Raw genomic sequence first — 25628 nt, 5'->3', positions numbered from 1 at the left:
TCCCATCCCACCATTTTATTTTTCAAGTATTTTAGCCTTAAAAAAAGATTTTTGTGAAATTAAAATCTGGTCTGTGAAGAGAAATAACATATATAATGGTCTTTGTAGGGGGATATGGGATAATGGAATGACATTTTTTCTTTTAAAATAATTTCAGATTTATAAAAAGATTGAAAGAATTATGTAAAATGTTCTCTGATGCCTTTCATCCCAGATTTCCTAAATATCAACATCTTAACATATTTGCTTTATCATTCTCTCCCTTTTTTCACATACTTCTTTCTTTGTCATTTGAAAGGAAGATATGTGAGTCTTCATCCCTCAATACTTCATATATTTGCTAAAATAACCCCATGATTATTAAACTCAATATTGATATAGTACTGTTATCTAATACTCTAAAAATGATCTAATTTACATTCATATTTCACTAGGTGCTCTAACTTTTTTATAATTTTATTTTTTATTGTTAGGATAATGTATAGAGGGGTTACAGTACATTCGTCGGGTAGTAGGTGCATTACTTCTCACACATTGATACCTCTTCTCATGTTTTTGTCCCCCTTACCCTCCCCCACCCCTCCCAATCATCTTGTTTCCCCTCTTCCCTTTTCTATTTCAAATAAACAATATACCAGCTAACAAAGTCAGATACAGTAACAATATGAGATTAACCAAAGGGCAAAAAGAGAAGAGAAAAAACTTAGTACATTAAGAACAACAGTCTCACAAGATTAATTTCACTAGGTGCTCTAACTTCTTTAATCTGGAATCTTTAATATAGTAGGCCAGTTATTTTTGTAGCATATGCCATGATTTATGTTTGTCTGATTTTTTCTTTGAGGAACATAGCCATATACTTTTGGTAAGAGCACCACAGAACTGATAATCTTCTTTGTGTCACCTTAGAAATATGGAGAGAAATGTTATTTTATTCCTTTTGCTGATCTTGGGCCTTGAACTCAGGACCTGGGTACTGTGCTATTCCTGAGCTTTTCTGCTCAACACTAGTGCTCTACCACTTTGAGCAACAGTACCTCTTCTGGTTTTCTGATAATTATTTGGAGAAAAGAGTATCATGGACTTTGCTTCTCTTGCTGGCTTTGAACCTTGATTCTCAGATGTCAGCCTCCTGAGTTCATAGGGTTACAGGCATAAACCACTAGTTCCCAGCTTAGGATTCTTGATACATATATTATTTTCCTGCCTTTTGTGTTTGAGTTTGTCAAAATTAAACTTATTGAGTACAAGATTAACTTTCATCAAGTTTTAAAATATAGAAGACACGGTGTGGTGGTTCACACGTTATCCCAGTAGAGCCGGAAGCAGGATAATTTCAAGTTTATTGACTGGGTTACATTGGAAGACCATGTTTCAACCCTCCCCCCCCAAAAAAAAAGAAATAGGGGAATATCTGTGAAATAGATACTGTTTTCAAGGAATAGATAACTTTTCATACTCGAACATAGGGATGTTTTTAGGCTTGGTTTCAATTATTAATATATTTGAGCCTTTGTATTTTTTTATCTGATCTAGATTTCTATAAATTTAGGGCTGATTTTCACTTATGTTACTTTCCATGTTTGCTATTCAGTTTTGGGTAGACTTTTTACATTTTTTTTAGTGATTTCTGTTTTATAACTGGTTTTGGTTTGGTGAGAAGATAGAAAAGCCAACTTAGAGATTTTTATTTAGCAAGTGTTTTATATGAGATTGGCATACTTACACATTTCTTTTATCTTTTCAAGAAAAGAAATTTGCAAGTGAGAACATTTTGTCAATTGTGGTAAGAATGGCTTTTCTTAACCATGAAAGGTTACAACATGCATCTAGTGAAAGTATTGAAGCTATTAATGTTCTAGGTTTCTTGAGGCCAAGATCTCCTCTTGTTTTGGTCAGTCATGGAGCTTGAACTCAAATCTTGGCCACTCTCTCTGAGTGTCTTTGCTCAAGGCTACTGCTCTGACATTTTGAGCCACAGCTCCACCTCAGTTTTCAGTCATTAACTGGACGTAAGAGTCTCACAGACTTTCCTGCTTGGGCTGCCTTTGAGCTGTGATCTTCAGATCTCAGCCTCCAAAAGTCGCCAGGATTACAGTCACCAGTACCTCGCTGCAGGATCTCTTTAAAATAATTTGTTGTGGCAAATGTTTTGAAAAACCTTGGTAAATTTTTTAAAAAGTTAATAAGGGTTAAAATTATTAAATTGTTATAGTCCTTTAAACTACATCTTAGGAGTTTACATTCTAGTAGAAAAAAAAAGGTCCTCAGAAAGAAACAGCAAGAGGATGGGCACAGGAAAAATGGTCAAGTGATCACACCCCTGGATCTGGAGCCTGAATGTGGCAGAAGATGGGGAAAGGCTTGGATTCTCTTATACTAGGGACCATAGGGGGAGCCAAAGATCGATGTGGTCATGTATGTGCTAGGCCCAGAGTCATCCCAGTGGAGGTAATAGAGGAAGTAAGGAGTCTTGTGATTTAGAAGACCTGAAAGAAACACAGGGTGTGACTCAGGGTAGAATCTTTTTTTGTGTATGTGAATCTGGAAATATTTGCCTCTGAGAGTAGAATTGTATGGCTGAAGAACAATAAGAATTCTGTAACATATTAAAGAATTACCTATTACAATTTTTTTTGGTTGATTGTGGGGCTTGAACTCGGGGCCTGGGTGCTATCACTGAGCAGTTCAAAGTTAGCACTCTACCACTCTGAGCCAGAGTACCACATCTTACCTATTACAATTTTTTTAAGGACAAGTAGGGAAAGGGAATCTAGACAGGTCAGTGGAAAATGATGGGTAGAGATTAAATGAAAAAAGTTGCTGTTGGATTTAATAAGGGGGCTTTACTGTCTTAGAAGTGTATGTAGAATAGTAGGGTAGAAGTCAGGTGGTACCAGGTTGATGTGTTCATGCACCAGTTGGATGTGTGTTTGAAAGATATGGGGTGGGCATAATTTGAAGCTTAAGCGTTTTTATTATATAAAACACTCTAACTTAAAATTTAGTATCAGAACAGAAAAGAGCTTTAGAGCATCCTTTACATCCTCATTTTGCAAATGAGGAACCCAAATCTTAAGAATAAAAGTGAGACATCCTACCTTGATATCTGGGATGCTCCCTCACTTAGGAATGATGAATGTTCAGTAAAGATAAATTTAACACTGTATTTAGGCCACCATATACTAATATACTATAGCTACAATATCCTTCTAGAAGGTTTTTTTCTCTCATCCATTTTATCACATTATGCCTTCTTTTCCTAGACCGGTAGACAGGTTTGATCGAGACAGGCCACTGAGGGGACGTGGAGGCCCAAGAGGGGGCATGCGAAGCAGAGGCAGAGGCGGTCCCGGGAACAGAGCTTTTGATGCTTTTGACCAGAGAGGGAAACGAGATTTTGAAAGATACAGTGGGAATGATAAAATGTAAGTCACTTTATAAATGTTATTTTCCCTATAGGTTTTGGCAGTACATTATATGAGTCTTAATTATGTATTCATATTTAGCCAAATTAATATTAGTATGCTATTACTTTGTGGGAGGCTGATCCTAGGACAGCTTTTATGATCCACTTTTTCTGATCTAGAAATTGACTAGTTACTTCTAGCTTAAAGGAACACTCTTTATTTCTGTAGATCTACTAGAACCGAAGACAACATGGGTGGATATGGAGCTCGTACTTGGGGATCAGGTAAAGATACCAGGTAAGGGGTGAATGTGTGTCCTTTGAGAGCCTATGATAAAGTAGAAATCTCTGTACCTTTATTTGCTTTCATTGAGAATAATGATCTCTGAATTATGCTTTATAATTATGTATCCCTAAGCAGAGACTGATTTGGGACTTTGGTTTATAGAGATAACTTTTTGGTGTAAGTACCTAGGTGATAACTTTTTAAAACAAGTTTACTCTAATGCATTTAGATTCAAAACTGCTTTTAAAGACCTTTTTTTAGCCCAGTGTGGTGGCTCATGCCTAGCTCAGGCAGCTGAGATCTAGGGATTGTGACTCAAAGCCAGCCCAGACACTAAAAAGTCTGTGAGACTCTTATCTCCAATTAACCACCAGAAAACCAAAAGTAGCACTGTGGCTGAAGGGGTAGGGCGGTGGGCTGAAGAGCTTGGGGACAACACTCAGGCCCAGAGTTCAGGTCCTACAACCAACAAAAAACAACAAAAAAAGACCTTTTTAAAGTTTCATACTAGCTAAAGGATTTGTGACAGATGACTGCATACTTGCTGACACTCTAATAATTAGTACATGGAAAAGCACATTTATGTATGTCTAAAGGTGCTTTCTAAATTCCCACATGTATATTTTTCTAGAACTTTTCAGAGTTCTTTTAGCTTTTTGGTATTGCATCTTATTTTTTATAGTTATTTGTAGATTTCAGGTTGCAGCTTCAAGACAAGTTTATCCTGTGTCTTGGCTCCTGTTGGACATTTCTCTATGGTTTCATGATACTTTAGATCTTTACCAGTTCTGCTAGTTAGAGTAGGTACGGTACATATTTGGTTCTACAGGGGTGTTAGCCTTCATGTTGTCTGTTGAGGAAGGGGTAGGATATACATCAGGGTAAGGGACAATGTAGAGTAAGAAATGGCTCAAGATCAGTTTCCTTTAAATTAGAAAGCTTGATGCATCTGGACTTTTGTTTTTCTTCTTTTAAGGAATCTAAGCTTTTTACAGAATCTTGTTAGTTTTTTTCTGGAGACAATTCAGGAGGACCTGGAATTCTCTGTGTCTCCCATGCTGGCTTCCAACTTGTGATCCTCCTACCTCTGCCTCCTGAGTGCTGAGATTACAGACAAGATGCCTGGAAAGAACTTGTTTTCCTTGAGTATCTGTGTTGTACAAGAAAAATATATAAAATAAGAGTACCAGCTGGGACTGTGCTAGAATGCTTGTCTAGCCTGCACAAAGCCCTGGGTTCAGTTCCTTAGTACCACAGAAACATAAAAGGCCAGAGGTGGAGCCATGGCTCAAGTAGTAGAGTGCTATCCTGGAGCAAAAAAAGCTCAGGGACAGTTTCCCAGGCCCTGAGTTCAAGCCCCAGAACTGGCAAAAAAAATAAAAACAATACCAAATGTAACATAAGGTTTACTACCATTCTCTTCTATGTGACCTTGAAGAGAAACCTTTTGAATTGTGCTCAATCTGGGATTCCATAGTCTCAGTGGTCTTTTGTTTTACTCTTTTAGTGTGGCTTGAGCCACAGTGCCACTTCCAGTTTTCTAGTGGTTAATTGGAGGTAAGAGTCTTAAGAATTTTAGAGCCCAGGCTGACTTTGAACCTCAATCCTCAGATCTCGGCCTCCTGAGTTGCCAGGATTACAGGTGTGAGCCACCAGCATCAGGCAAGATTCATGTTTGTTTGTTTATTTTGCTTTTAAATTATTTTTATATTTTTCAGAGCTGAGGACTGAACTTATGGCCTTGCACTTGCCAGGCCACTGAGCTAAATCCTCAATCTATCGTGGTTTTTTAATCCCTTGATGTGTAGTACAGCGCTGTCATGTGAACTTTGGATTAGTGAGGAAGTGAAGGCTACGTGATACACACAGCGCATCACTTTTTCTTAATGGAAACACTGGCAGCAGTGGCTGCAATGAAAGACTAATGTGACTGAACTAGTTCTGACAGTTTTGAGCTTCTTTTAATAGTCTGGCACTAAATGTCTGTGCTAAAAACATCTTTCTCCATCTACATCATTTAAAAATATAGTATTTTGATTAAAAAGTATAATAGACACCCATGCATGAATTTTCAATAATATTGCCTTAAAGTTTATACTGTTGAGAGCAGGTAGTTATATGTTGTTATCAGTAACATTTGGTGAAAATCTGTCGACTGTTCGAGACTTGGATTAACTGTGAAATCTGACTAAATTTGAGGTGGGTCCTAAAAGCCTTGAAATGTACAGCATCATTTTGTGGAGCATAATTACCCAAATAGGCATGTTTTGCTCTAGGATAACTATAGTTAAAGTATAGGCACAGGCTCTAGGGCTATTTCTTGTAATGAATGCAACTTTGGCAGTTTGCTTTCAGATGGATATTATTTGTCAAAACCGAGTGTTGTTCATCTTCAATTAGCTTTATAGATTTGGTCACATGGTTCAACAAACTGGGAGTACAACATGAGTTTTATATTTATTCATAAAATAATTTGAGTCAATACAAGGGACAGGTCTGTTATTTTTTTTCCTCACTGTAAAACCAGTTCACTGCTCAAACTTAAGGAATGCTGATTTTTTATAGCCTCTGGTATTTTTATTTCCCTTTTTCTCTTTCCCCATAACTTTTTAGTCATTAATTGCCAAACAGTGCAGATTATCTGCAAGCCTGTAGGTTTTTGTTGTGTGTATTATGTGAATTCCAGCTCTGTTCCCTGAGCTTTTGTGCTTAAAGCTAGTAGTCTACTGTTAGAAACAAGCCACAGCTCCACTTCTAGCTTGTTTTGGTAGTTAATTGGAGATAAATCTCATGGATTTTCCCTCTTGGGCTGGCTTCAAACCACAACCCTCCAGTTTCAGCCTCCTTAGTAATTAGAATTACAAGCATGAGCCATTGTTCACTAGCTCTTTTGTTTTTTAATCTTGGTTTGTTTCAGAGAAAGAGAACAAAGAGAAAGTTGAAATTATTTAGTATTGCCATTCTGCTAGACTTCAGAACTACTGGGTGATTAAAAATCAAGTGACCCAAGCTGGGCACAGTAGCTGCATGCTTGTGATCCTAGATAATCAGGAGGCTGAGATCTGAGGATCGAGGTTCAAAGGCAGCCTGAGCACTCTGTCCATGAGATTATCTTCAATTAATCACCAGAAAACAGGAAGTGGTACAGTGGCTCAAGGGGTAGAGCAGTAGCCTTGAGATGAAGGGCTCAGGGACAATGCCCAGGTGCAGGGGTAGGGTGGTAGCCTTGAGCTGGAGAGCTCAGGGACAGTGCCCAGGCCCAGAGTGCAAGCCTCAGGATCCACCAAAAAAAAAAAAAAGAAAGAAAAAAATCAAGTGACCCAATGGGGTCTGGCTGATGCGTAGATGTGAGCATTTGTGAAGGGGGCCACTGCTCCGTAGCTGTCCTTCCACACAACAGGTACATTTGATTTAAGATCTTGTTTAAAGCTAGGCACGATGGCTCACATCTGTAATTCTAGCTACTCAGGAGGCTGAGATCTGAGGGTCAAGGTCAGAAGCCAGCCCTGGTTAGAAGGTCTGTGAGACTCTAACCACCAAAAAACTGGAAGAGGAGCTCTGGCTCAAGAGTAGAGCACTAGCCTTGAGCAGAACCTCAGGAGCAGTATCTAGTTCAAGCCCTGTGACCAGCAAAAAAAAACTCAGGGCTAGGAGTTTGACCTAGTGGTAGAGTGCTTGCTTAGCATGCACAAAGACCCAGGTTCGATTGCTCCTACCACATACCTACAAAAAAGCTGGAAGTGCTACAGAGGCTCAATTGGTAGAGCTCTAGCCTTGAGAAGTCCAAGGACAGTGTTCAGGCCTTGAGCTCAAGCCCAGAACTGGCAAAAAAAAAAATAAAATAAAATACCTTATTCATAAAACGGGGTTTGTTATTGTTTTTTGGTCAGTTGTGAGGCTTGAACTCTGGGTCTGGGCACTGTCTCTGAGCTCTGCAGCTCAAGGCTACCGCCCTACCCTTGAACCACAGTGCCACTTCCATTTTTCTGGGGGTTATTTGGAGATAAGAGTCTCACTGACTTCCGTGCCTGGACTGGCTTTGAACTGCAGTCCTTAGATCTGAGCCTCTTGAGTGGCTAGGATTACAAACATGAGCCACTTCCAGGCTAGTAAAAGTGTTTTTTGTTGTTTTTTGGTGGTGGTGGTGGTGTCAGGGGCTTGGATCTGGGCCTAGGCACTGTCCTTGAGCTTTTCAGCTCAAGGCTACCCTACTCCTTGAGCCATAGTACCACTTCCAGTTTTCTAGTGGTTAATTGGAAGTATGAGTCTCATGGACTTTAGTGCCCAGGCTGGCTTTGAACCTGGATCCTCAGATGTCAGCCTCCTGAGTAGCTAGGATTACAGGCATGAGCCACCAGTGCCCAGCTTAGTAAAAGTTTTTAATAAGAGCACAGAACATTAGCCAACTAATATTTGACAAAGGAGCGAAGATGTACATTGGAGGAAAAACTCTCCAACAAATGGTGTTGGGAAAACGGGTCACCCACTGAAAATTGACTTTTGTCATCCTCTTAAAAAAACTAAATGGAACAAAGAGCTGAAAATGAGAACTGAAGCTACTACAGGAAAATGTGAGAAAACCCCTGAAACTTAAGTCACAGGTAATTATTTTCTGAACAGGATTCCAGAGGATGGAAGCAAGCATGGGCAAATTAGAGAGCTTCTTCACAACAAAAGAAGCTATCACCAGAACCAAGAGACAGCCCACCAAATGAGAGGGAAATTTTTGCCAGCTATTCAACAAATAAAGGACTGATAATTGATAATATATGGCAAAAATTAGACAGCAGAAGAACCAAATAATCTAGAAGAGAACTAATGGTTGGTAAAGTCAAGAAATGTTCAACAGCCTTAGCTGTAATAAAGAAAATGCAAATCAAAACCGCAATAAGATTCCATCTACCTCAGAATGAAAGCCATCAAGAATGCTGGCAAGGAAGCATTAGAAAAGGATCTTTATACTTTGTTGGTGTGAATGCAGACTAGTTACAACTACTATGGAAATCAGTCTCAAAATAGACCCTCCCAAGGATTCTACTATACCAATATGTGGCATATATCAATAGGGAAGAAATCAGTATACCAGAAAGATGCCAGTGTAAATCATGTTTATTGCATCATTGTTCAAAGTAGCCAAATTATGGAATCAGACACCTGGAATATTCTTGAATGGATAAAGAAGTGGTATAGATATACTATGGAATATCATACAACCACGAAGGAAAGTGAACTCATATCATTTTCAGGAAAATTGATATAGAGGATATCATAATTAAAGAAAAAAAGATTTTTTTCTCATATATAGAAGGTAGACCTAAAAAACATACATATTTGTAGACATGAATATATGTATTCGTGTTTATACCTTTATATATATGGACAGTTTGAGTCTAAGGGATTACTTAGAAGGGGAAGGGCAAAATAGTAAATTTCGAGATACATTATAATTGTATATGAAAATAACTCTGAAAACTGTTGATCACTTGCAAGCTGGAGAGAGAGAGTAGCTCTGTTGTGGGGAGTATCAGTAAGAAGGGGGTTGGGCTAATTAGGGGAAAGAGAATGAATATGGTTGAAGTAGATTGTTGTCAAAATGGAACAGTGAAACCTGCTGAAATTGTTTTCAGAAGAGGGAAAAGAATCATATATATATATATATATATATCTCCAGTCCTGGGGCTAAAATTCCTTGGACTTTCTCAAGGCTAGTGCTCTACCACTTGAGCCACAGCACCACTTCTGGCTTTTTCTATGTATGTGGTACCGAGGAATTGAACCCGGGTCTTCGTGTGTGCTAGGCAAGCACTCTACCATTAGGCCAAACTCCTAGCCCCAAGGAAAAGGATAATACTCTGTGAAAATGTCACAACAAAATCTCCCCTTGTATAAACTAATGCATATGTATTTTTTAAATGCCACACTGTTGCATATAATCCTAGCTACTCAGAAAGCTGAGATCTAAGAATTAAAGTTTGAAACCAGCCCAGGCAAATGAATCTGAGATATTCTGATCTCTGGTTAAACAGTGAAACACAAAACTTGAAAGTGGGATGTACCTCCAGTGGTAGAGTGCCATCTTTGAGAGGAAAAGCTGAGAGAGAAAGAGAGACCAAAACCCCAAGTTGAAAACTCAGAACCTATACAACACAATAAAAAGCAAAAGTAGTTAATCAGTGGTTGTAACAAAAAAAAGTTAAAATTTTTTTTAATTGGCCAGGAGTGTGGCCTAAGGATAGAGTGCTTGCCTAGCTTATGCAACGCCCTGGGTTCGATTCCTCAGTACCACATACACAGAAAAACCTGGAAGCAGTGCTGTGGCTCAAATGGTAGAGTGCCAAAAGACAATGCCCAGGCCCTGAGTTCAAGCCCCAGGACTGTCAAAAAATTGTTATTATTGAAGAGATGTAGTCATTTTCTATGCAGGTAATTAATGTATTTCTTTCAGGGCAATGTCACTTCTTTCTTCATTGAGTATCCTTCTCTCGTTTCTACCCATAGTTGGGTAGTTGAATAGTTCATTTTCTGTATAGTGTCTACTGAATACACTGCTGTTTGTTCACTCTTTGTTCTTCCATGTTTGTTTCTCCTCTTACCCCTAAAGACAGATAATGGAACAAACAAGACAAAAAACAAACAGCAGGGGGCGGTGGCTCACACCTGTAATCCTAGCTACTCAGGAGGCTGAGATCTGAGGTTCAAGGTTCAAAGCCAGCCTGGGCACAAAAAGACTTGAGACTCTTACCTCTAATTAACTTCTAGAAAACAGGAAGTGGGGCTTGGTTCAAGGGTAGGGTGGTAGCCTTGAGCTGAAGAGCTCAGGGACAATGCCCAGGCCCAGAGAAAGGGTGGTAACCTTGAGCTGAAGAGCTCAGGGGACAATGCCCAAGACTTGAACCTTGTTTGAATTTCCTGAAAATTCATTTTGATAAATATTATATGTTCACAAGCACAGAGGCATTTGTTGTCCTTTGGGTTCCGCCCCTTAGAGTACCTCCTTTAATTGTGAGGGCTTTTTAATTGATTGTAGTTTCTTGGTGCTTAGAATTAAAATATATTTAAGTTGAGATGTATTTTATTAATGCGGTCTAATTTATATGTACTTAAAAACCACTATTGAAAACTTTTTTTCTGGGCCAAGATAAAAAAATTCTGGATTCTGTATGTGGACTATAATTTTTTTTCAGCACTGTTGGGACTTATATTTAGCTTGCTAGAGCAAGTGACACATATGGACGTGTCGCTTGAGCCACACATCCAGTTTTGCAAAATATTTCTAAAGGATGTATTGACTGATTTTAGTTCACTAAAAGTGAAATTTATTTCTCTGGTACTTCATAAAAAGTAATGTTCATATTGTATGAATATTAATATAAAAAGGAAAATAATGAGGTCATGTAAGTTAAAATTTAAATTTTCATTATACTGTCATTTGCAGTTTATAGATTGTACATTAAAATGAAATAGGATACAAATTCTTCAAGGTCTTGTTTTGTGGATTAGTTATTACCAGCTCATTTATAATCATATGTGATCCTTTTTGTAGACTATTTCTAAGTTGGTTATGTTTTTTTCCACCATTTTGATAGTACTAAGTTCAACTCAGGGCCTTGCACTAGCTAGGCAGAGGCTCCATCACTTGAATCCTGCCCCCATCCTTTTTTCCCTCATTGTTTTCTGAATAAAGTAGCTTTTTGCCCAGGCTAGCCTGGAATGTAGTCCTCCAGTTAAGAATTCCCACATCCTCTCTAGGATATAGAAACAAAAGCCATATAATGAGTGATTGTTGTCCTTAATGTACTATGTTATCTCTCATCTCTTTTGCTGTCCCTTGGTTATCTCATATTGTTACAGTATCTCACTTTGTTATCTGATATATTGGATATATGTGTATTTGGTTATTTGAAATTGGATAGTGAAGTGGGGAAAACAAGATGAGGGGTTTGGGGGAGGGAAATGGGGACCAAGACATGAGAAAGAGTATCAATGTACGTGAATTAATGCACTTTCTATCTGGCGAATATAATGTAACCCTTCTATTAATTACAATAAAAAATAAAAAAAAGAGAAAGAATTCCCACGTCCTGGATAGTTAGTGTGGCAGGTGTGCACCACTACATCCATCTTTTCATTGTTTTTTTTTTTTTTTTTTTTGCCAGTCCTAGGGCTTGAACTCAGGGCCTGAGCGCTGTCCTTCAAGGCTAGAGTTCTGCCACTTGAGCCACAGCACCATTTTTGGCTTTTTCTATGTATGTGGTATGGAGGGATCGAATCGGGGTCTTCGTGGATGCTAGGCAAACACTCTACCACTAGGCTAAACTCCTGGCCCCTTCGTTGGTCATTTTCATATGGATAAGCAATTCAGGGTGGCACCTGTATGTGTATATAGTTCCTTGCAAAGCATGCCCTTAAGAAATAAGACATTAGGGCCGAGAGTGTGGCCTAGTGGTAGAGTGCTTGCCTAGCATGCACGAAGCCCTGGGTTTGATTCCTCGATACCACATACATAGAAAAAGCTGGAAGGAGGGGCCAGGAGTTTGGCCTAGTGGTTAAAATGCTTGCCTAGCATGCACAAAGACCTGGGTTCGATACCTTGGTACCACATACATAGAAAAAAGCCGGAAGTGGTGCTGAGACTCAAGTGGTAGAGCTCTAGCCTTGAGAAAGTCCAAGGACAGTGCTCAGGCCCTGAGCTCAAGCCCAGGACTGGCAAAAAAAAAAAAGCTGGAAGAAGTGCTGTGGCTCAAGTGGTAGAGCATTAGCCTTATGAAAGCTCAAGGACAGTGCCCAGGCCTTGAATTCAAGCCTCAGAATTGGCAAAAAAAAAAAAAAAAGGGGGGGTGGAAGGGAGAGAGGGAGGGAGAAGGAAGAAAGAGGGAAGGAAGGAAAGAGGGAAGAAATAAGACATTGAAATTGGACCAGTGACTCCCACCTATAATCTCCAGCTACTTGGGAGGATCATGGTTTGAGACTATCGGGGCAAAAAGTTACACCCCATATCAACAAACAAGCCAGGTATGGTGGAATACATCTGTCATTTCAGCTGTGTAAGTAGCATAAGTAGGAAAATCGTGCTTCAATGCTGTGCTCTTCACTTCAAACCTCAATACTACTTTTTAGAAAAGGAAGAAATATGTCACTAAAATTTGCTTTTGTGAGAGCATTGGTGTAAATATGACTGTAGAAACTTTTGCTGTTTTTCAGTGACATGGAGTTGACTGCCCCAATGGAAGAGACCTCAGTGGTGGAAGAGTCCCTGGGCACCCTGGATGAGGAATCGCCAGCCAAGTAGGGTGTTTCATTTATTTTCCTTCATTGGATTGTAGATTTTTTCATACATTTTCTTATTAATAAGTAATCTAGTTCATTCAAGCTGTCTAATGAGTATTTTTTTTACTTAGTCATCTTATCTATTTGGGTTCTGAAATTTTCATTACTCCATTTTTTCTGGCTTACAGTAGATGGCATCATGTCTTGCATTGCACAGCCATTTTCTTCCTTCCTTCCTTCCTTCCTTCCTTCCTTCCTTCCTTCCTTCCTTCCTTCCTTCCTTTCCTTTCCTTTCCTTTCTTTCTTCCTTTCTTTCTTCCTTTCTTTCTTTCTTTTTTTCTTTCTTTCTTTCTTTCTTTCCTTTCTTTCCTTTCTTTCTTTCTTTCTTTCTTTCTTTCTTTCTTTCTTTCTTTCTTTTCTTTCTTTTCTTCCTTTTCTTCCTTCCTTTCTTTCTTTCTTTCTTTCTTTCTTTCTTTCTTTCTTTCTTTCTTTCTTTCTTTCTTTCTTCCAGTGTAAGAGTACGAGAGTCTTGATTGCAAGCTCGAGCCTGGACTCACAACTGACACCTACACAGCAGGTCTAAGTTGAGAGTCCTGACTACCTTTAGTACAGGGTTTTTTTTTTTATCTATTTTTTATTGTAATTAATAGAAGGGTTACATTATATTCACCAGATAGAAGGTGTATTAATTCACATACATTGATACCTTTTCTCATGTCTTGGTCCCCATTTCCTTCCCTCCCACCCCCACCCTTCATTTTGTTTTTCCCCCTTCCTTATCTACTTTCAAATAACCAAATACAAATATATCCAATATATCAGATAACAAAGTGAGATACTGTAATAATATGAGATAACCAAGGGACAGCAAAAGAGATGAGAGATAACATAGTACATTAAGGACAACAATCGCTCATTATATGGCTTTTGTTTCTAGATCCTGGAGGTCCTTTCATTTAGCGTCATACTGTATGGCCTTATAAAGAATCCTATAGACTCCACTCCCAAGCTCCTTGAGCTATTCTTTCTTTTTTTTATTAAAGAATTTATTAACATTGATTTTTACATCATATTTCAAATGACATATTTAACAAGTATTCAGAAAGGGAATCTCTATATACAATCACTGGCACTTAGATTTTAGAACATAATTAAAATTAGGCTGAGGGTTTATATGTCACAGATACATATTAATCTATGTAATAAAACATTATGTCTATAGAGTCATAAATTTTTATGTCTATGTAGTTGGGTTTATATTTCCAATACCATGTACAGCCATTTTCTATTTCCTTTTAAAAATATTTTTATCTTTAAGTAGTTGTGCAAAGAATTGCCATATACTGAAGCAGCTAGGAATACAGTACATCTTGATCAATGTCACCCTTACCAACATTTTCACCTACACTTCAACCCTTCCCTTATTTAATTCTAGGTTACATATCGAGTATTTTGCAGGTTAACAAAGCAGTTTGTGTGCATAATGCATCTTGTTCAACATCTTCACACCTCCCCTTTTGACCTGCCTCCTCTCTTAATATTTCTCAATTCTGTGGTGTATATAATGAATTATTACCTGCATTCTTTTATGTTTTTTTTGAGGTACTGGGATTTGAACTTGAATCCAGGAGCTCTTGCTCAGCTTGCTTACAGACTTGGCTATCTGCTGGTCATTTTGGGGATGGAATCTAGTAAACTTTTCTACCTGGGCTGTCTTCAAACTGCTATCCTGCAGATCTATTTTCTGAGGAGCTAACATGTAGCATGAACCACTTGTGTCCCACTTCTAATGAATGAGTTTTAATGAAATTGATGGATTAAATTCAAATATTCCACAACTCTTTTCTGTCAGTAGCTTATTCAACTCATTCCCTGTGACTAGTCTTACTCTTTCCGGGTTACTCTCCCCAAGTCCATCTTTTCACTCTTTGTAGCTTAGGTGCCTGGTCCGTATCCAGCAGGTTTGTACCTTAACTCCACTTTTCCTTTGGAGTTTGTGTGGTGTCTTGCTTAGCAAAACCTCAGTTGGATGACTCCTCACTGTTGTCCTCATTGCCTCTACCCTCAGGCTAAGCACAGTAAGTTGTTTGAAACCTCTGTAAGTGTTGACCACCAGTATTCTGAAATGAGCCTTCATCACCATCTAGCAACCTCTGTTTCAAGGTTTCACTTTACCACCTTTATGGTGACTGCTTCAGTCCTTGTCCGTTCAGAATGCTGATGATGCCCTTTCCCTCTCTCTCCATACCTCCTCTTTTTCTCTGTCCAGCTTTGTGTTATAAACAAACTGGGATCTATCAGATGGGAATTTCACAGTCTTCTCACTGTCAAAGGTACAAACCTGTCTATAGCTACTTACTTCCTAGCTTCCTTCCCTCCTGATAAAACAGACAAGCCTCTCTCCTCATACCTCTTCAAGCTTTTAGGTTTTTTTTCTCTGACTACTATCTTTTCTCTTTCTACTCCCTAGCTTCACAGTTCCTGCTTTTTTTTTCTATATTCATCTCCTTTCTCCCAACTGTGGTCTTGGAATCAACATTTTAAACATGTTCATTCTCCTCCTGGTACTGGGACCTGAACTTGTGCTCTCACTTGGCTTTTTTGCCCATGACTGGCACTCCGTCACTAGAGCCATATGCCTCCAGTGGTGGGGTTTGTTTTTTTTGTTGTTGTTGTTGTTAATTCGAGATGAGTCTCAGGGATTTGTGTAGCCAGGCTGGCTTTCAACTGTGGTTCTCAGATCTCAGCCTCCTCACTGGCTAGGGTTATAGGTGAGAGCCAGTGGTGCTTGGCACTCAGCAGTCTCCTGTTGATCCTCCTCTTGACCCTCTCTTGTGCTTTCCTATTTCTGAGCTGTGAATATTCTCCTTCACTTCCACAGCCACTCCTCTCATTCCTCTTGAAGCTGTCACCAAGTCTTCTGATGTAATGGGTGCTTCAGCCTGAGTCATCTTGACTCTCAAAAACATTTGACTTCATTGATTTCTTAAACATCCCCACTCACTGGTTTCTGACACTGCTATACTCTTGGTTTCCTTTCTGCCCCTCAGCATTTCCTTTGCAGGCTCTTCTTTGCCTTGTTGGTCTTTTACATTGCCATGTCCTTTCTTCTCTTCGAGAGCCTGTTTGTGGGAACTTATGTATTCTGTGAATTAAATTGTCAGGTATATCTCCAGAACGTATCTCTGTGGCTCCATTCTTCGGGATACTTCTGGATGCCTCCCTGATCCCAATTGTTCCTTGTACTCAGCATATCCAGGATTCAGCGAATTATTTTCATTATAAGCCACTAAGCCGCCTTTGTTACACAGTTTCTGTCTTGTGGGAAAGTATTACCGCCTGCATAAACTAGAAGCTGAGGAATCATCCTTGGAATTCCCTTTGTGACTCCCTCCCCCAAATTCAGTCCTTCCCTCTGCCATGGTGATACGTACTCTACCTCCACCAGCAGAGGCATCTGGTTGCTGCTGCAGCTGCAAATGTGGCTCCTTGTAAGCCCAAGTGGCATTCACACTGGCATTCAGACTGCTGAATTCACACTGATCTGACCTGCAGTCTGGGTTCCATCTACACCGTCCCTGGGTTCACCTCATGGCCCCTGTTTCATATCTCATGCATACCTGTCCTTTACCCCATCCTCACACCTCACGCGCCTTCACAAGTATTAATTTCCTGTTTTTCCGTGCATCCTCCACTCATCTTCATCTTCCAGCTATCAGAACTCCTATTCGTCCTTCACCTGCCCAAGGCAAGGTGTCCAAAGAGCATAGACTCTGAACCAATGTGCTGAGTGCAAATTCTAGCTCTGCTAATCACCAGACTGGACAAATTATTTAATCTTGGGTTTTTTTTCATCTGTGAAATGGAAACAGTATAGTTCTTTTGCTACAGGGTTGTAAGGAGTGTGCATGTGTAAGTGTGTAAAAGAGAATATACACATAGTGCCTGGCATGCTGTTAAATCTCTGCTGTTATCACTGCCACTTATCACAAGAGTAAAAATGCCACAATGATTGATGATTATGGAAAGTGTTAATTTACTGTTCAAAACTGATGGGAGGGGCCAGTGTACAATTTACTTTTTGACCTATGCATATACTTTTGGAACTCTGATTATTGTCAGCATACAGAATATTACCAATTGTCCTAAAAGTTCTTTCCTAAGCAGCCACTGCTTTAGGGTTTCTCTGCCATTAGTTTAATATTTAAAGTAACTGTAAATGTGTCCATTTTGGAGGCTCTGTGATTGGTTCTGTCCTGTTTGCTTACATTTTTCACATCATTGGTTTAATTCTAGAACTTTAATTTCGTTAGTCCTCTGAAAGGTATTAACTTGATTCCCTCCGCACTTACTCTGTATATGTTTTTAATTTTCTTATTGTTACTATAAATGTGATAATACAGAGGGGTTATAGTTAAAGAGGTAAAGAGTACAGGTAAAGGGAACCTTTCTTTTTTCTGTTTTTTTGGGGGGGGGCCTTGGTACACTCCTTGGGCTTTCTCGAGGCTAGAGCTCTACCACTTGAGACACAGCACTACTTGCAGCCTTTTCTGTGTATGTGGTATCAAAGAATCGAACCCAGGGGTTCATGAATGCTGGGCAAGCAATCTCCCACTAGGCCACCCTCTCAGCCCCATACATTTCCTCCTTCCTTCCTTCCTTCCTTCCTTCCTTCCTTCCTTCCTTCCTTCCTTCCTTCCTCCCTCCCTCCCTCCCTCCCTCCCTCCCTCCCTTCTTCCTTCCCTTTGTATTTTATTGCCAGGATAATGTATAGAGGGGTTATAGTTACTTCTTGAACTTTGATACCCCTTCTTGTGTTTTTGTCTTCCTTGCCCTCCCCCCACCCCTCCCAATAATCTTGTTTACCCTTCCCTATTTCAAATAAACAAGTAAATGAATATGTGTATATACCCATACATTTCTTTTTGAACCATGTCATCCCTTCCCTCCCTCTCTACCAGCTGTATGTTTGTTTCAACTCAGGTATTCTACTGCTTAAGCCATGCCCCTAATCCTTTTCTTTCTTACTTTTTTTTTTTTTGGCCAGTCCTGGGGCTTGAATTTAGAGCCTGAGCACTGTCCTTGGGCTTTCTCATTCCCTCCCGTTCTCTCCCTCCCATCTCCTGCCACAAGCTGCATAGTTCACTTTGAGCAGTGTCCAGTGCAGCATCTTCACCGTTTTTCCTCTGATTCTGTGCCCTTCTTCCACTCTCCCACAGATGTGCACACTGTAAATAAGGTAGAGTCATCAGAAAAAGAAAAAACAAATTAAGTAAAAGGTCTTTGTTCCCATATCTTTGGAATATGTATAAGTATGTATATTATTTTATACATGTGAAGAGGCATTTAGGTAGTGCACATTTGTGATTTCTCCTAAAGCTGTTTTCTCACTGTATGTGAATATCTAGAATTTTGTGTAATTTGTCATATGCCAGTGTATTATATAGCTAACTTCCACATAACAGGGAGAACATATACTGTTTATCTCTTTGATCTTGGCTTACCTCACTTAACATGATTTGTTCTGTTCCATCCATTTCCTTGCAAATGACATTTTCTTTCTAATGGCTGTATAAAATTCCATTGTATATACGTACCACATTTTTGGATCCTCTCATCTATTACAGGATATCTGGGTTGTTTTCATATCTTGGCTATTGTGAATAGTGCAGCGATAAACATGGATGAGCAAGTGTCCTTACCATAACCTGGCTCAGGACACATAACGTAGATACTAAGGAGTGATGTGGATGGGTTGTAGGGAAGGTCTGGTTTTTTTGTTTGTTTTTGCCAGTTCTGGGCTTGAGCTCAGGGCCTGAGCATTGTCCTTGGACATTCTCAAAGCTAGAGCTCTACCACTTGACTCTCAGTACCATTTCCGGCTTTTTTCTATGTATGTGGTACCAAGGAATTGAACCTGGGTCTTCGTGCATGGGAGACAAGCACTCTACCACTAGGCCAAATTCCCGGCCCGGGTCTATGTTTTTTGAGGAACTTCCAGACTCTTGTCCAGAGTGGTTGCACTAGGTTTCATTCCCACCCCAGTGCAATAGGGTTCCTTTCCCCCCTATCCCTATCAGCATTTGTTGTTGTCAGAATTCAAAATGTTGGCCAATCTAATTGGGGTAGGATGGTATGTCAGGGTTGTGTTGTTTCGCATTTCCTTTATGGCCAGGGATGATGAGCATTTCCTCATGTGTTTCTTTGCCATTCTTACCTCTTCTTCTAAGCAGTCTCTTCTTAACTCCCATGCCCACTTAGTAATTAATGTGTTAAGTTTTGGGGGGTGCTTAATTTATTGAGCTCTATATGATAGATATTAGTCCTTTTTCTGATGTGTTGCTGGTAAAGATCTTTTCCCAATTAGTTGACTGTCTTTCTAGTTTGGTAACTATGTCCTTAGCTGTGCAGAAACTGTTTTTTTTGTCAAGTCTCTCTCCTATCTGTTGAGCCCATGGGATTCTATTCAGGAAGTTCCTGCTTGTACCTGTAGGTTCTACTGTCTCTCCTATTCTCTTGCAGTAGTTTCAGATTTTCTGGTCTGATGTTGAGGTTTTTGATCCACTGTGAATTGATCCACTGTGAATTGATGTTAGTGCATGGTGGACAGGCAGGGATCCACTTTTAGTTTTCTGCATATGGCTGCCTAGTTTTCCCAGCACCAATTGTTGAAGAGGATATGTATTTTCCACTGTATATTTTGGCTCCTTTGTCAAATATCAGGTGACTGTAAGTATGTGGTTTTATTTCTGGGTTTTATAATCTGTTCCATTGATCTTTGGGTCTATTTTTACGCTAACAGCAAGCTGTTTTTGTTAGTATGGCCTTGTAGTAGAGTTTGAAATCTGGTATTATACTACCTGTATTCCTTTGCTTGCCTAGAATTGCTTTGGCTACTCTAGGTCTTTTGTTTCATATGAATTTTTAGATTGTTTTCTCCATTTCTATAAAGAATGTCATTGGGATTTTGATAGGGATTGGATTGAATTTGTATATCATTTTTGGCAGTGTTTGGCCATTTTCATAATAGTGATTTTACCTATCCATGAACATTGAAGATCTTTCCATTTCCTCTTTAATTCCTTTGTTTAGATTTTCATAGGTTTAAGTGTAAAGATCTCTTACATCTTCGGTTATCTTCCTAGGGTTTTTTGGGGGGCGGAGGGGTGAGGCTATTGCAAATGGGGTTGTTTTCATGATTTCCCTTTATGCTTATTGTACATTATTGGCATACAGAAAGGCTACTGATTTTTGTGGGTCAATTTTGTATCCTGCTACTTTGCCAAAGTTGATTAGCTCTAGAGGCTTGGAGATGGAGTCAAAAATATATAAAATCTTTAGTAAAAATAAATCACACTCAAAATTATGAGTCATAGAAAAGAAAACTTCACCTAAGGCTCCCGGCAGGAGGTCATCAGACTTGTTGGTCTGGTGGGAACAAGTCAGGAAATCCATATTAGAGTCTACCAGAAAACATTCCTCAATGTAATCTGATCAAAGCCAGAGGCTCAGCAGGGTGAGGGAAGAGGGTTGGAAGTATGGGTCTGGAGAGGTCTATAAAACATTACTTACGTTTTCTTTTTAAAACTCATTCGTTTGAAGAGGATATTTACAAAAGTTTGCATTTATAGCACACTGTTTGAAAACTCGTGTTGGTGGTTTCCTGTTTGTTTCCATAGTTTCCCTCCTTTTCTTCCAGTTACCTCATTTTGTTCCTGATGCCATCTGGAAGGGGGCTCCAGCATGCTGGTACACTGGGTAGTGATGCTCCTGTTTTTTATAGACTGTGTTGACTATAGGAAGTATCGTAGTTGGCAATGTTGGCAAAAAAAACCAATGATGAATATAAAGTGCAGAAACTTATGATTCACAGATTTTCTTACCTTACATCTGAGGTGCAGTACCACAGAATTAAACTAATGGTTATAACATTTTCTTTGACAAAGTAGACATTTCAGGCCTATCAAAAATGTCTCAATGACTATGCATCTTTATAGAGTTCCTGAGTTGGAGGTCGAAGAGGAAACTCAAGTTCAAGAGATGACCTTAGATGAGTGGAAGAATCTTCAAGAACAAACCCGACCAAAGCCCGAGTTTAACATCCGGAAGCCAGAATCTACTGTTCCTTCCAAAGCGGTGGTGATTCACAAGTCAAAATACAGAGATGATGTAAGCATTACATTTTGTACCTAAGGTACAAAATCATTACTTTTTCCTTATTGGAAACAAAATATTCTTGGTTCTGCCTATGAGTATTTGCATGCTGAAGAGAAAGTGAAGCTTAACATATTGACTGACATTGTGAAAATATATTTATTGTCATTGTAGAGGTGATGTACAGAGAGTTTCAGTTACTTAAGTAATGAGTACTTTTTGAGCTATTTGACAGTGAAATTTAGTGCATTTCTGCCCACCTTGGACTGAGCTCTGAGTATAGAGTCTGTATGTTACTTGTATTTTTTTTCCCTCTTAAATGAGAGGTACAGAATATTTCCTATATCAGATGACATTCCAAAGGATGACTACTCTGTATTTTTAGGATGAATTTCCTAATGCTTTAGTTTTCAGTACTAAGGATTGAACTCAGGATCTTGTGCTTGTTAGGCAGCCCCTCTACCACTTGAACCATCTCTGGTTATTTTCAAAATAGGGTCTTGCGGGGCCAGGAGTTTGGCCTAGTGGTAGAGTGTCTGCCTAGTATGCACGAAGACCCGGGTTCGATTCCTCGGTACCACATACATAGAAAAAAGCCAGAAGTGGTGCTGAGGCTCAAGTGGTAGATCTCTAGCCTTGAGAAAGCCCAAGGACAGTGCTCAGGCCCTGAGCTCAAGCCCAGGACTGGCAAAAAAAAAATAGGGTCTTGCTTTATACCCTGCCGTCCAACACTGTGATCTACTAGTAGTGGTACTTGTGTGGCTGGGGAGGAAAAGCATGTACCACTGCACCTAGCCATTGGCTGAGATGATTTTTTGCCATGCTGAGCCCCTGCCCCTGGCTTCCTCTACTCTACTTCTTGATTAGTGTTTCAGGAGTAGTTGATTGTTTTAACTATTGTTGGGGGTCTACACTATATCATCTTTTCCATATTTGTTTAGCAACTTTGCTCCCTCTGCCTAACTGCAGAGATGTTCTTCAGGGGCCTGACAGCACAGTCCACCAACTTGTGCTTGCTCAGGGGGTCCATCTGTTTTCATGGTTTGTATTCAGGTATTTTCTTGTGGGTATATGTGCCTGCTGTGGGCTCAAACTTGGGTCCTTGTCCTCTCACAGTTGGAGCCCTACCACTTGAGCCGTGTTTCTAGTTCCAACATTATTATTGTTTAAATGTCTCAAGTTTGAAAAGGAAATGTTTCAGGGAAAACAGCTTTCAGCATGTTTTGATAAGGCGGACCCTGGGGTCATTTAAATCACCTTCCTTCTAAGTTACTGATATTAAGGGTACATGATCATTCCAATCATAGAATTTAGAAGTTATTCAGACACAGCTTGATACTACTCATTGTACAAATAACCACTCATTTTATAGATAATGGTGATAAGCAAGCTCTTCTTTGCTGGCTAGTCCCTGAATTTCACTTGGAAGCCCAATTAATGTATCATATAAATTTGTGTTCCTTTGTCAGTCAGTTTTCTGTTACTGTGACAATATACTTGAAATAAACAACTTACAAGAAGGAAAAGTCTGTCTTGGCTTAGGTTCAGAAGCTATACTATATGGTTATTTTCTCCCCTTGGGTAGCATATAGCAGAAGAAACTGTTTACCTCATTGTGGCTAGAACACACAAAAAAGTCCCAATATTCCCTTCACAGGCCACACTTCCAGTGTCTTAACTTCCTTCCCTCCAGTGTTTCCTCCCTCTGCCCTCATCTCCCCACCCCCTGCCAAGGTTCTACCGCCTCCTAACAGCACCATAAGGTGGTGACCAAGCCTTTAGTATATGGGTCTTAAAGGAACATTTAGGATCCAAAGTGTAACAGTTCATTAGATAGTTGTATTCCTTAAATACTTTGTTTAGAGCCTCATTATGATACAGTCTCTTCTTTGCCTTCTGGATTGGTCAGTCCAGGATATAGGAAGCCTTACTACTAAGGTTAGAAATGCTTCACCAGAAATGTCTCTTTAGAAACAGGAGACCAGAGCCTTATCGTCTTTTCAATCACAGCGGGGTGTTTTATAAGCCCATTTGCTACTAGGTTGGCTACTTTGTCTATTCTGTGGTTCTTTATTCTTCTGGGCATTGTGAATAAAGCTCTGAAAACAATTGTGCCATCAGACTGTGAAACATGAAGCCGACATATCAGGTAAAAATAGAAGGTGTTCCTAAATCCACATCATATTCATCCTCCCTGGCTCCAAGGGAGGTATTTGAAGCAACTGGGTTCGCTGAGTCATACAGCTTGGTGTCAGTAAAAGCACTGTCTTTGGTCTTTGTTAATCTTATGGCATTTTAGATTTTAGCCAGCAATTGTTCTTGTTACAACATGAGTCAAATTGTTAGGTCATTAGTTCACCTTGCTCGTGTCCATTGTAAGAAACAATGGAAAGTCTTGGAATAACATTTATTTGCATGGATTTTTTTTTTTGTCTGCAAAGTTCAGACAACAAGGAGCACCTTGGCCCTGGCCAGCCAGCCCAACCAAGTAGTGGAGGCCCCGCCTTGGGTGGTGTGGGAACTCCTCATTCTGATGCACTGGGTTTCCTCTGGTGCTGGGAGATAGCCTGCAGCACTCTTCAGCACTTTCTTGCTGCTGCACACTGACAGCATTAGTTCTCTAAGGCAGTAGTTTGTCTTATTTTGCCTCTTGTTTTGTGGGTTTGTGCTAGTCCTCTTGACTTGTCCTTTCCTTCACCCTTTTAAACTTCAAGGGCTCATCTACCTAACATCTCTAGTTTTGCTAGAGAAATATTTAACATAACACTTTGGAAATTCTTATGTAAGATTACTGGCATGCGTTAGAGGCTTAGACTTTAAAATGAGGTTTTATCTATGATTTTGAACTGAAATCACATTAAGTTTTAGTGAGAACTAGGTGTGGTGGCTCATGCCTATATATTCCTAGCTACATGGAGGCTGAGATTGCGAGGATTGTACTTTGAGACCAGTTCAGGAAAAAAGCTCAGGATACTCTTGTAGTGCATGGGTATCACCCCAGCTACATGTGCAGCATAAATAAGAGGACTGCTATCCAGGTCACCCTTAGGGCTGGGAGTGGCTGAAATGATAGCATGCCTACCTAGTTAAGAGCAAGGTTCTGGATTAAAACACAAGTGCCACTAGTGTTGTAACTTAACAAAAGAATTTTAACACCGAGCGAGGTGGCTCACACCTGTAATCCTAGCTACTCAGGATGCTGAGATCTGAGGATTGTGGTTCAAAGCAAGCCCAGGCACTACAGAACCTGAGACTCTTATCTCCAGTTAACCACTGGAAATCCAGAAGTAGTGCTGTGATTCAAGGGGTAGCTCAGTAGCCTTGAACTGAAGAGCTCAGACAATGCCCAGACCCAGAGTCCAAGTCCCATGACCAACAAAAAAAAATTTAGAGTCAGAATTGTTTAAATCCTGCAGTTTTTCAACACATGGTGTTTGTACAGTCTGCACCCCCATTGGAAAGAATTTCTCCTAAATTCTATTTCTAAAGTGTGATTGTTCCTTATTTATCATAGTAGTATTTATGTGTAACTCAGAAAACAGAAATTGAGGCACTTTAATCTCAGGAAAATATACTTTCAAAATATTTGTATTGGAATGGGTGGAACTAGAACAAATCATGTGAAACGAGACAAGCCAAGATCAGAAACACAAAAGATGCATGTTTCCCCAATGTGGAATGCCCTGGGATATGAAAAACTACACAGAATTCTAGAAATAGTGAGACCAAAAGAGAATAGTCTTACGGGAGAATCTCAAAGGTAAATCAAAATACTCAAGCACCTCTTCATAATGTATATAAAATAATATACATACTGAAACAAACTCCAAAAAATTGTATTGATTGTAGTTACTTAAGTCTTGAATTTTAATCTGCTAAACAAAGAAATTTGGGCATACTTGAAATATAGTGAGTTCAGAGATGTTTGGATTGGTTGTATCTAGGCGAATGTGGTTATGAAATGCACAGAACTGCTTGTGTTGGCAGTGCCACTTGGTCTGTCAGGTGTCCTGTGCTGTGTCCTCGATGCGAGCTGAGTGAGTCAGTGGAGGTACTGTGTCTGATGTTGTCACTGGGTTTCAGATGGTAAAGGATGACTATGAGGATGAGTCCCATGTTTTCCGGAAAGCTGCCAATGACATCACATCCCAGTTGGAGATTAATTTTGGTAACCTCCCTCGTCCTGGACGTGGAGCCAGAGGTGGTATCCGGGGAGGCCGAGGAAGGATCAGAAGGGCAGAGAACTTTGGGCCCAGAGCAGAAGTAGTGGTAAGTAGTTGTGGTATACATGTTGGGTGGGCCTAATTTTTAAACTTTCTCAGGCCAGTGTGAGCATGATGTTAGGGCATCAGTCAGCCCTCTGTAGCCCTGGCCCCAACATCTGCCCACTGTGAACTGGAGAAAAACTCACTTCTAATCTGCATCCCAGCTCCAGATGGAAGCAGACCACCTGACAGGCTGCTAACTAACTGTGGTCACATTTTATGCCCTAGGCCCAGGGAAATGTTTCAA

The 25628-nt window shown here is 39.8% G+C and overlaps 1 protein-coding gene across 1 annotated transcript in view; it reads left to right on the top strand.

The window, feature by feature from the left end:
• Habp4 (hyaluronan binding protein 4) overlaps positions 1–25628 on the top strand; it is a 35250-nt gene that overhangs the window by 7935 nt on the left and 1687 nt on the right. Inside the window, exons 3-7 of the mRNA XM_090329568.1 lie at positions 3267–3428; positions 3639–3707; positions 12897–12980; positions 20960–21131; positions 25200–25385. Of these exons, the coding sequence (XP_090185694.1) occupies positions 3267–3428; positions 3639–3707; positions 12897–12980; positions 20960–21131; positions 25200–25385 (673 nt within the window). The remainder of the gene's footprint in view (positions 1–3266; positions 3429–3638; positions 3708–12896; positions 12981–20959; positions 21132–25199; positions 25386–25628) is intronic.

The sequence above is a fragment of the Megascapheus bottae genome, chromosome 3 (assembly GCF_031878675.1).
Source record: "Megascapheus bottae isolate mThoBot1 chromosome 3, mThoBot2.hap1, whole genome shotgun sequence".
In the NCBI taxonomy this organism is placed as follows: Eukaryota; Metazoa; Chordata; class Mammalia; order Rodentia; family Geomyidae; genus Megascapheus; species Megascapheus bottae.
This window is presented reverse-complemented; position numbering and strand designations above follow the sequence as displayed.